Source organism: Vipera ursinii (assembly GCF_947247035.1).
Source record: "Vipera ursinii genome assembly, chromosome: 7".
Classification (NCBI taxonomy): domain Eukaryota; kingdom Metazoa; phylum Chordata; class Lepidosauria; order Squamata; family Viperidae; genus Vipera; species Vipera ursinii.
This window is the reverse complement of record NC_139521.1, coordinates 32,961,802-32,974,445: the sequence shown is the minus strand read 5'-3', so window position 1 is coordinate 32,974,445 and position 12,644 is coordinate 32,961,802. Positions and strand designations below refer to the sequence as shown.

The following is a 12,644-nucleotide window of genomic DNA, read 5'->3' as shown; positions in this document are numbered from 1 at the left end:
TTCAGGACTACAATTTCTTTTTCTTTGTATTTCAAAGGTTCATCTCCCCTGGGGACTATTTCTTCTAGCATAGTTTGAGTTGACTTGACAGATCTGGTCTAATTCTCCTTCCATTTGCTGTTTCCCAGTTCCTAATGCGTCTGCCAATAATTCAGTTATTAAGCCTAGGAGATCCTCTTCCTTATTTTCCAATATATTTCAAAACCTTAAAAAGTATGAGCCTTTTCCCATCTCTATCCCCGTTATCGAGTTTTCTAGTTCTTCATTTATTTGGATCAGCTTCTGATTTTCATCTTGTACAACATCTAGTTTCTGGTCAACCTCAGTTAATTTATCTTCTATTCTTGATTATCTGTGATCATCTGTTTAAAATTTTCAAATTGAGAATCCATATTGTTAATTTCTTTATTCATTTTATCAAAATCACTTTTCAACTCCTCACGGTTTTTCAATGTGACCGTCATGTGAGTGGTGACCTACAAATTGGTTGGCATAGCTTTCTGTGGTATGGAAAGAATAAAATACATAGATACTTTCAAAACCATTTTATAAGGAATGCACTCCTTTCAGAATGGGAAAAAATAAAAGAAAAAAATTTATATTAAGATACCTGAATGTCTTTCAACAATGGAAGCTTTTGCTTATGCAAATTTAATTAACTATGATAAAGTTGTGACTTATAAAGTTATTTTGGACAATGAAGGCAAACTGAATGACAGACAAGATTTACAAGAACAAGGTATTGATCTAGCATGATGGCCATATCTGCAAATTCAAACGAGATACGAAAAAGATGTTAAAACAATGGGATTTTATAAAGAACAGAAAGAATTTGATCAGATACTGCTAAAAACAGATGAAAAGTTGATTAAGAAACTCTATAGATTTCTGTTAAACTTAAAGATGGAAGAAGAACAAGTAAAAGAAACAATGATAATATGGACAAAGAATTTTGGATATAATATAGAATTAGAAGATTGGCAAAAGCTATGGGAAAGAAATATTAAATTAACTAAAGCAGTGTCGTATAAAGAAAACTTATATAAAATGTTTTACAGATGGCATATGACACCAATGAGATTAGCAAAAATGTTTAAAAATACTTCAAACAACTGTTGGAAATGCAAATAAAGACCCAGGCACTTATTATCATATCTGGTGGACATGACCCAAAGCAAAAAGATTTTGGGTTAAGATACATTTATGGTTGGAGAAAATGACTAAAAAACAAATAGACTTTAAACCAGAATTATTTTTGTTAGGAATAATAAGAGCTAATTATAAGAAAGATAGATAGATAGATAGTGTAGATATCTAACACTACACATATTAACGGCAGAAGAATTGTATTTGCTCAACATTGGAAAAATGAAAACTTACCAACTGAAGAGGTATTAATTAAGAGAATTTTAGAGTGTGCAGAAATGGATAGATTGACTTTAAAGATTAAAGAGAAAGAAGACTCAGTGTTATTTTAGAACATGGGATAATTTCTATCAATGGCTAGAAAAACGAGTCAGAGAGAAAGGAACGTGATATGTAATTTTGAATATATATTAGTATTAACATATTATGATAATTAACTATATCTATTATTGCTAGTTAAATACATGCACCCAGACATTATGCTGTTTGCTAAATATTGAAAATGTTATTTGGAAAAAACCCAACCCCAACCCTAACCCTAACTAACCCAAATCCCGACCCCACCTTATCCCCAACCCTATAAAGATGAATAAAATCTATAAAATGTAAATAAGCACTATGTTGAGGAAGAGAATACGATGGTCATAGCAAACACTCTTTTTCAACAACCCAAGAGACGGCTCTACACATGGACATCACCAGATGGTCAACACAGAAATCAGATTGACTATATGCTCTGCAGCCAAAGATGGAGAAGCTCTATACAGTCAGTAAAAACAAGACCAGGAGCTGACTGTGGCTCAGACCATGAGCTTCTCCTTGCAAAGTTTAGGCTTAAACTGAAGAAAGTAGGGAAAAGCACTAGGCCACTCAGGTATGAATTAAATCATATCCCTGTTGAATATACAGTAGAGGTGACAAATAGATTTAAGGAATTAGATCTGATAGACAGAGTGCCTGAAGAACTATGGACAGAGGTTCGCGACATTGTACAAGAGGTAGCAACCAAAACCATCCCAAAGAAAAAGAAATGCAAGAAAGCAAAATGGCTGTCTGAGGAAGCTTTGCAAATAGCTGAGGAAAGGAGGGAAGCGAAAGGCAAGGGAGAAAAAGAAAGATACGCCCAATTGAATGCAGAATTCCAGAGAATAGCTAGAAGAGATAAGAATGCCTTCTTAAATGAACAGTGCAAAGAAATAGAAGAAAACAATAGAATAGGGAGGACCAGAGATCTTTTCAAGAAAATTGGAGAAATGAAGGGAACGTTTAATGCAAAAATGGGCATGATAAAGGACCAAAATGGCAGGGACCTAACAGAGGCAGAAGAGATTAAGAAGAGGTGGCAAAATTACACAGAAGAACTATACAAGAATGAGCTTAACGTCCCTGATAATCACAATGAGGTGGTCACTGACCTCGAGCCAGACATCCTAGAATGTGAAGTGAAGTGGGCCTTAGAAAAGCTGAGCAACAACAAAGCTAGTGGAAGTGACAGTATTCCAGCTGAGCTATTCAAAATCTTAAAAGACAATGCAGTAAAAGTGCTACACTCAATTTGCCAGCAAATTTGGAAAACTCAACAATGGCCACAGGATTGGAAAAGATCAGTTTACATTCCAATTCCAAAGAAAGGCAGTGCCAAAGAATGTTCAAACTATCGTACCATTGCACTCATTTCTCATGCTAGTAAAGTCATGCTTAAAATCCTACAAGCTAGACTTCAGCAGTATGTGGATCGAGAACTACCAGAAGTACAGGCAGGATTTCGAAGAGGCAGAGGAACTAGAGATCAAATTGCCAACATACGCTGGATCATGGAGAAAGCTAGGGAGTTCCAGAAAAACATCTACTTCTGCTTCATTGACTATGCTAAAGCCTTTGATTGTGTGGATCATAACAAACTGTGGCAAGTTCTTAAAGAGATGGGAGTACCAGACCATCTTATTTGTCTCTTGAGAAACCTATATGCGGGTCAAGAAGCAACAGTGAGAACTGGACACGGAACCACTGATTGGTTCAAAATTGGGAAAGGAGTCCGGCAAGGATGTATACTGTCGCCCTGCCTATTTAACTTATATGCAGAGCACATCATGAGAAAGGCAGGGCTAGATGAATCAAAAGTTGGAATTAAGATTGCCGGAAGAAATATCAACAACCTGAGATACGCAGATGATACCACTCTAATGGCAGAAAGTGAAGAAGAACTAAAGAGCCTCTTGTTGCGGGTGAAGAAGGAGAGTGCAAAACTTGGGTTGAAACTTAACATTAAGAAAACCAAGATCATGGCATCTGGCCCTCTCAATTCCTGGCAAATAGACGGGGAAGAAATGGAAGTAGTGACAGATTTTATTTTTCTGGGCTCCAAGATCACTGCAGATGGGGACTGTAGCCAAGAAATCAAAAGACGCTTGCTCCTGGGGAGGAAAGCCATGGCAAATCTAGACAGCACACTAAAAAGCAGAGACATCACCCTGTCAACAAAAGTGCGTATAGTCAAGGCTATGGTCTTCCCAGTTGCAATGTATGGCAGTGAAAGTTGGACCATAAGAAAGGCTGAGCGCCAAAGAATTGAGGCCTTTGAACTGTGGTGCTGGAGAAGACTCCTGCGAGTCCCTTGGACTGCAAGGCGATCAAACCGGTCAGTCCTAGAGGAGATCAATCCTGACTGCTCTTTAGAAGGCCAGATCCTGAAGCTAAAACTCAAGTACTTTGGCCACCTAATGAGAAGGAAGGACTCCCTGGAGAAGAGCCTAATGCTGGGGAAGATCGAGGGCAATAGAAGAAGGGGACGACAGAGAATGAGGTGGCTGGATGGAGTCACTGAAGCAGTAGGCGTGAGCTTAAATGGACTCCAGAAGATGGTAGAGGACAGGAAGGCCTGGAGGAATGTTGTCCATAGGGTCGCGATGGGTCGGACACGACTTCGCAGCTAACAACAACAACGAGGAAGATTCTGCTAAAGTAAAACTATACCAGCTTATATAAATGAATGTTACATTTCAAAGCCATCAAACATTTAAATTAGCATATCCAAATAATATAAACAGCAGCACTTCATGAAATCTAGCTAACTATTAAATGGCCTTTTCATTTATCTTGTACTATCTAATTGTTGAATTACTCACTTGCCCAATTAATAAAAGAAAAGGGAGTGGTTTAAACCTCTCCACAATGAGAAGTTCCTTGAGGATTGTGAGTGAGCCAGTAGTATCATGTTGCATAATAAATACCTGGTTTTAAGCCAGCTGTGAGCTTTACATCTTTGGCAACTGTCTTCTCATGCGACTCGATTGTCACACTCAAACAATACATTTCATTCATTAGGACAGGAGGTTCATGACTAAGCTGGACAGAAATGTTAGGCACTCTAGAAATGATCCTTGAATAAAAACAAGAAACAAGTCATCTGCTTGCTGTAACTTTATCTTCTTCCTTAGTTGAGCTGTTGTTCTACAAGCCTCTGCATGTGTAGTAATAGCAATTCTCTAGGCATGGCAAGTAAGATTAAACTACCTGTATTGCACATACTTTTCAAACTCTTCTTGTTTTTACTCTTTTCTCATATGTTCTTTACAATGTACAAGCAAGTGTAAATGGTACCCCTGTAGCTATTTTAAGGGCCACAAAATGCTTTGATTTAGGTAAAATCATCTCTTAACTATTAAAGTAAAAATGGTTGTAAAATCAGATCTGGTCATGTCATGACTCACTTAAGGACCACATCATTTAGCAACAGAAATTCTGGTCCCAATTGTGGTAAATTGAGGACAAGCTGTACTGAAAACTTTTCTAAATGCCTTTCATCAAAAAGAAGCATTCCCAGAGCTTCTTGCAATACTGATAATAAACTATCTTGAACAACATCATTAGAATGTGAAAGCCCTACAGAACATATTTGCCACTGTTGTCACAGAACCTGGGAATCCTAACTTACAAAGTCATAATCCTCATAGACTAGCTGTTCCCAACGTTTTCTATACCCTGCACCCTGAGAACACTTCTGATACATTCTCGCACCTCTTACAAAAGTTCGAAATAACGGCAACGAATTATGCATATACACTAAAATTTTGAAAACCCAAGTTTTCCCACCCCCTGGAATATCGTCTCGCACCCCCACAGGGTGCAAGCACCTCTGATTGGGAACCCCTGTCTTAAGACAGTGGAATATTTTCAGTCTCCAATATTGCCTAGCACCGTGGTGGCGAACCTATGGCACATGTGCCATAGGTGGCACGCAGAGCCCTCTCTGTGGGCACGCGTGCTGTCATCCCAGTCTTAGGCCTTTAGCTGGGTTTTATAAAACCTTTTTCCTTTAGGCCTCCGCTGCTTTGTGCAAAAAAAAAAAAAGGTTCAATCAATCAATCAATTTCAACTTCTCACGGGGAAAAAAAGAACTCGCAAAGTTGGAATTGACTGATTGAACTTTTTAGTCCCACCCAGTCTGCTGTTACCACCGCAGCCACGCCCACCCAATGGGCCACGCCCACCCAATGGGCCATGCCCACCCAGCACCCGACGATACATAAGTGGGTTTTGGGTTGCAGTTTGGGCACTTGGTCTCTAAAAGGTTCGCCATCACTGGCCTAGCAATTTCTGATGGAACTTTTTCTTGAAAGGTAGAACAGTGAAAGCAACTACTTGTTTTATTCTATTCTCAAATCTCAAACATTCATAAAATGATTTATCTCCATGGAATCCATTCATACTTACATAGTGCTTGCCTGAATTGTAAGGCTATCCCAGTGAACCTCATTATCTGGAAGTTTGGGTCGTCTTTTGAAGGAACGAGCTGCCAGCACTGCTTCTCGAGAAGCAGCAGCATCACCCCCTCCTCCATGCCAGTTCAAGACCACACACCTGCCATTTTCACTACCCAGAATTAAGTCCACTGAAGTAATCTGAAAAGAAAAAAGATTATGTTTGGTTTTCTCATCTTTTGCTTCATTTAAAGTGTTATAATACAGAGTAAATTACTACTTTTAGTCTGAACTGTAAGCATTTATAAATGAGTCCTAGCCACTACTTATTTGTTTCTAGCGGACTCCTACAAAAATATATCAATTCTCTGAAATCTCTGAGCTCCGGTTGTCCTTTTACAAAGAAGCATTTGCCTATTTTATGATCTTCTTAATATAATTTGTGCACTCTTAAAACATGTCACTATTTTTTTTATGGCCATATCAGTCTCCCTTTAATTCTGTTAGCAATCCAAAAAATTTACACACACACACACACACACACACACACTCAAAAGCCAATTCATTTCAGCTGCATTCTTCCTGTTTTAATTTAGATTTTAAAAATATTTTATTAGTTTAAAACAATAAGCTAAAAAAGAAACAAGAAAAAGCTTAATAACATACAAATGAATAAATCAGATTTAGAATTATCTAGAGGTGATAGCATTCTAATATATGATATTAATTTCATCATTATAACACTTCCAAAGATTAAACTCCACAATCCCTTTTTTATTGCAACACCATAAAGTTGTCCTGAACTATATACTGGTGTGCTGGTCTTGGCTCCAGTTATCTTATTTTTCACAAAAGGCACTGTACTATAGTAGCTGATTAGTGTTCACACATTCCTGAACTACAATAAAACAATATCATTAATATTTTATAAGTCTAATTACTTTGCTGCCCTCATCGTGTCCACAGATAATCGCCCGGCTGCCCTGTTTAGGGTGACTCGCTCTCTCCTTAATCAGGAGATGAGGGAGGAGCCCTTACAGGGGCGGGCCGAGGAGTTTAGTCATCATCTGGCGGACAAAATCGCTCAGATCCAGGCCAGTTTGGACTCTGACTGGGCAGAGCCTGATGTGGAGGAATCGAGCGGTCTTGAGCATGTTATCTGGACTGAGTTTGATCCTGTGACCCCCCCGATGACGTGGACAGGATCATGAGGAGACTGAGCTCCACCACTTGTTTATTGGACCCGTGCCCCTCCTAGCTGGTTTATGTGGCCCGGGAGGAGACACGAGGCTGGTTCCAGGCAGTAATAACTGCTTCTTTGAGGACCAATCGGGCTTCAGGCCCGGGTACAGCACGGAGACGGCATTGGTTGCGCTGGTGAATGATCTTTGGCGGGCTCGGGACAGGGGATGTTCTTCTGCCCTAGTCCTATTAGACCTCTCAGAGGCTTTTGATACCATCGACCATGGTATCAGGGGGCTGGGAGTGGGAGGCACTGTTTACAATGGTTCTCCTCCTATCTCCTGGGCCGTTCGCAGTCGGTGTTGACGGGAGGGCAGAGGTCCGCCCCACGGTCTCTCGTTTGTGGAGTCCCTCAGGGGTCAGTCCTCTCTCCCCTCTTGTTCAACATCTATATGAAGCTGCTGGGCGAGCTCATTCGTGGTTTCGGGGTGGGGTATCATCAGTATGCTGATGATACCCAACTGATGATACCCAACTTTCCACCCCGAACCAACCCAGTGATGCCCTCGACGTGATGTCCTGTTGCCTGGAGGCAGTCCGGGTTTGGATGGGGAGAAACAGGCTTCGTCTCAATCCTGCCAAGACTGAGTGGCTATGCATACCAGCATCTCGGGTTAACCAGTTTCTTCCATCGTTAATGATGGGGGGGGTGAAGTGTTACCCCCCCATTGATAGGGCTCGCAACTTGGGCGTCCTCCTGGATTCACGGCTCAGTTTTGAAGATCATATAGGAGCCGTGGCCAGAGGGGCTTTTGCCCAGGTTCGCCTGGTGTGCCAGTTGCGGCCCTATCTGGACCGAGATGCCCTACGCAGTCACCCATGCGCTCATGACCTCCCGGCTAGACTACTGCAACACTCTCTCCATGGGGCTGCCCTTGAGGACCACTCGGAGGCTTCAGCTGGTGCAGAATGCAGCCACGCGAGTTGTGATGGGAGTCCCCCGATACTCCCGTGTAACACCTCTTCTCCACGAGCTGCATTGGCTTCCAGTTACCCTCCGGGTGAGATTCAAGGTGCTGGTGATGACCTATAAAGCCCTAAATGGCTTGGGTCCGGATTATCTGAGGGAACACCTGCTGCCGACATTAACTCCCCATCGTCCTGTGTGCTCCCACAGAGAGGGCCTTCTTAGGGTACCGCCGGTGAAGGATTGCCGGCGGGTGACTCCCAGAGAGTCCTTTCTCTGTGGGTGCGCCTGCCCTTTGGAACCAACTTCCTATGGAACTTAGGACTGCCCCCGACCTCCGTTCATTTCGCCGGGACCTAAAAACTTGGCTCTTTGAGCTGTCTGGCCTAGACTGAGGGGTTTTTAATTGGGTTTTAAAGTTTTAACTCTTGGGGTTAAATTTAATTAATTGTTTTAAATTTATTTTAACTTTTGTATTGTATGGTTTTAATTACCCTGAAAACTGCCCTGAGTCCTATGGGAATAGAGTGGTATATAAGTCAAATAAATAAATAAATAAATAAATAAATAAATAAATAAATAAATAAATAAATAACACTCTGAAGAACATACCTCAATTTTTTTCCCCACGTCTTCTGTTTTTGCCACAAATTTGAAAGTGAACTTTTTTGTCTTACCAGGGATAAGACACAATGTTCCCTGTGTAGATGGTTCTAGGATGTCACATTTTGGATAGTTTTCTTCCACCACGCAATACTGATTGTATTCCTATGGTAAGAGAAAAATAGGCAGAAGTAGACAATGCAAAAAATAAGTAAGATTTATCTGAATTACTGTGATAATCCACTATGCTATTTAATACTAAGAAATATACCATGTAGTTTAGATCATAGTCATTCATACATTTATTTATATACCATTAATGTTATTAAAGAAATTTAAGTGCATGCCTTTTGAAGCAATTAAATGTAAGCATTTACAATATGTTTCAAGCTGTTCAATTTAGGTTGGAAATTACATGCATGATTATTTAGGGAGAACTTCTCCCAAAGAACTCACAATGAGATTTATAAATAAAGAAGTGCTGCAGATGTGCATAGATTAGATTAAATTAGATTGGATTGGATTAGATTAGATTAGATTAGAATAGGAGCTGGAAGGGACCTTGGGAGGTCTTGTAGTCCAGCCTCCTGCTCAAGCAGGAGAACCTATACCATTTCAGATAAGTGACTGTCGAGTCTCTTCTTAAAAACCTCCAGTGATAGGAGCGCCCACAGTTTCTGGAGGCAAGCTGTTCCACTGGTTAACTGTCCTCACTTGTTAGGAACTTTCTCCTTAATTCCAGGTTGCTTCTCTCTTTGATCACTTTCCAATTACTGTTTCTTGTCCTGGACTCTGGTGCTTTTTATATGTATATACATATACATATAAATGTACACATGCAACACAATACATTTCAAATAGATTAAGCATTTTACTTTTGTCCAATCTACTTAGTTTCAAATATATTTGAGACAAACTATTCTCATCATGGCTCTGCTAGATGGCAACATATGGAGTTTTGGCATCATATATTTGAAATTAAAACTGTGTAGGACAGACTGAATAAAAGGTGCATTTTGTTCACTTTACCAATTTATATATATATATACGTATATACATATATACATATATATATATACATATACATACATACATATACATACATATATATACATATACATATATATACATATATATACATATACATATATATATACATATACATACATATACATATATATACATATACATATACATATATATCTGTTGGACTTTCAGATGAATATGTGGACTCTTTCTATATAGAAAGCAAAATATATAGAAAGTTTGAAAACAAGCCAGAAAGCCTTGTGATTTATTTCAATAACATTTTTCAGTCAACAAATAAGAAAATAATGAAAGAATAAAGGAAGGAAGAAATAAAAACTTTGAGGAGTATTACAATTTACATATATAAAGTGAAGGACTGCTCAAATTGTTTTGAAAGGAATTTATTGCCATAAGGAATTCCAGACTGATTCATCACGTTCAAAATATTCTTTCCATTTAATCATACCTTATCTGTGGCTGCCCTATTCCTTGAAATGACCCTCTCCCAATATATGCCAGGATCCAATTCTTCTCACCTTTAAGAACGCCATTAAGACCTGGCTGTTCCACCAGGTTTTAGGGAACAGTTGAGTGGGGGTCCCCTTCTGATTGTTTAGTTATGTGCTTGACTGCCATTTTAAATGTGATATTTATATATTCTATTTATTGTTATGTGAAGTTTTTCTTTTATTTATGTTTTTATGCTGAATGCCACCCCAAATCACACTGGTTATGCTGGGTGGCCTTAGAATCAAATAAATAAATAAATGAGATTTTCAAGAAAGTCTGCTCTGCTTGATCTGAGAATTTTGAAGAATGCTGAGGAAACTTTTGATTTTAATTTTTTTCTTTAATTTTTTTTTTATTGTCAAAATAGTTCCAATCTGTCAAACAGAAAAATAAATTATTGGAGATTTGTCTCAATTGAAACTGATTGGATTATATAAACAGTAAACATACATAGTGATGGGACACCTATCTTCACAAAATTACTATTGGCTTAAAACCTGGCAATTGGAAAGAAAGGAGCCAGAACTTGCTCTTCACTTTTTACAGATGTCTAAACCAAATTTTAGATATGGATTTGTAATACCAAATATTAATGTCTCAATATTGAAAAGAAACAATATTTTCCTCAAAATAAGTTGATCCAATGGATTCAATTTGTATTCAGTAAAATTCATGCTTTTATATCCTTTTATGATATTTTATCAGGTTTTATATTTTTGGGCGTGGACAATATAGCAAACTATTTACTTATTAAATTTAGAGAACTGCGCATCTAACAAAACAAGTGACTCTGGGCAGTGTATAACAAACTATATAAGGCCTCTGAGTTGCTCCTATTGTATAATGCAAAGGATCATTCCTATTAGACTTTATGGGCTAATATATCATAATTTGAATGAGTTTATTTTATAATACTAAAATAGCCAGTGTAATATGATAACTATCCCCATCCCATTAAGCACATATGAATCATAAAGGCAGTATTTTTTAAAAAATTACCTGATTACTGAAATTGACGCACAACTTAGAAAACTGGAGAGGATGCAGGCAGTCAGCTTTCAAATATACATCAAACTGAATTGGTACATCAACATGAAAACTTGGAGCAAGAAATTTAGCTTTACACTGCACTACATTTTGAAACAAAACAAAATCAGACGACACAGCATGTTACCAAAAACAATGGAATATTTTATATTTAACAATTTGGGCTAAATTTCTATCTTGTACAGGTAATTCTCGACTTACAACCACAATTGAGCCCCAAATTTCTTTTGCTCAGCAAGGCAGTTGTTATATGATTTGCACCCCCTTTTCTGCCACAGTTGTTAAGTGAATTACTGCAGTTAAGTGATTGTTGGGGGCAATTAAGCTGACTTTGTAATAATGCCGCTTGGGGGTGTGTGTGAAAGCCCTAATAAGCAGGCATATACATAGAATGAAGGCTACTGCTAAGCTTGTAAGCCGCCCTGAGTCTACGGAGAAGGGCGGGATATAAATGGAATTAAAATAAATAAATAAAAATAAATTAAGCAAATATGGCTTCCCCCATCAAGTTAGCTTGTTGGAAATCACCTGGGAAGGTTGCAAATGATGATCACATGACCCTGGGACAGTGTAATTGTCATAAATACACGCCAGTTGCCAATTGCCTGAATTTTGATCACATGACCATGGGGATGCTGCAAAAGTTTTAAGTGTGAAAACTGGTCACAAGTCTGTTTTGTTGTAAGTCGAAGACTACCTTTATTGGATGCAGGTTGACAGAACTTTAAAATTCAGACATAAGCAGAAAGAGGTGCTTTTGAACGTAGCAGATCCTCTACTGAAAGTACTTTCTAGATATAAGCCATTTTTTCTCATACTAAGCACTGTTACTGCAAGTACCTAGTTCCACTCCCTTATCTGTATTTTTGTATGCAGATGTGCACATGCACAACTAGTCCTGCTGTCCAGAATACAGATTGAAGAATAGTCTATTTCAAAGGTACAGATTTTAATTTGAACATGTTGTTGTTAGTTGCGAAGTCGTGTCCAACCCATCGCAACCCCATGCACAACGTTCCTCCAGGCCTTCCTGTCCTCTACCATCTTCTGGAGTCCATTCAGGCTCACACCTACTGCTTCAATGACTCCATCCAGCCACCTCATTCTCTGTCGTCCCCTTCTTTTATTGCCCTCAACCTTTCCCAGCATTTGGCTCTTCTCCAGTGAGTCCTTCCTTCTCATTAGGTGGCCAAAGTATTTGAGTTTCAATTTGAACATATTGCTACATAAAAGGATCACTAATGTGCAAGAAATTTACATACAATGGTAAGATTGCCCACATTGTAATTTAGCAGGAAATTAAAAGCAAATATGAAAATTTGGGTATTGTTTTGTTTCTAAATCAATGACCCATGTCAAAAGAATTGATATATACATATATATGCTTTGGAATAGAAGTATTTACAGGGCAGCCTAGGATGCAGTTTAAAAAACTATTAGAGGTGCCTGAGAGGGCCTTT

At 38.7% G+C, this 12,644-nt stretch overlaps 1 protein-coding gene across 3 annotated transcripts in view; it reads right to left on the bottom strand.

Annotated features, from left to right (window-relative positions):
- Positions 1–12,644, bottom strand: part of TRAPPC11 (trafficking protein particle complex subunit 11) — a 51,898-nt gene that overhangs the window by 17,369 nt on the left and 21,885 nt on the right. For all 3 annotated transcript variants that reach the window (XR_014493040.1, XM_083367445.1, XM_083367446.1), the window contains exons 18-21: positions 11,137–11,267; positions 8,608–8,763; positions 5,860–6,047; positions 4,377–4,525 (exon numbers count right to left, since the gene is read on the bottom strand). Coding sequence is in view for 2 of the 3 variants with exons in the window: in XM_083367445.1 (XP_083223571.1) it covers positions 4,377–4,525; positions 5,860–6,047; positions 8,608–8,763; positions 11,137–11,267 (624 nt within the window). In the remaining variant the exon portion in view is untranslated. The remainder of the gene's footprint in view (positions 1–4,376; positions 4,526–5,859; positions 6,048–8,607; positions 8,764–11,136; positions 11,268–12,644) is intronic.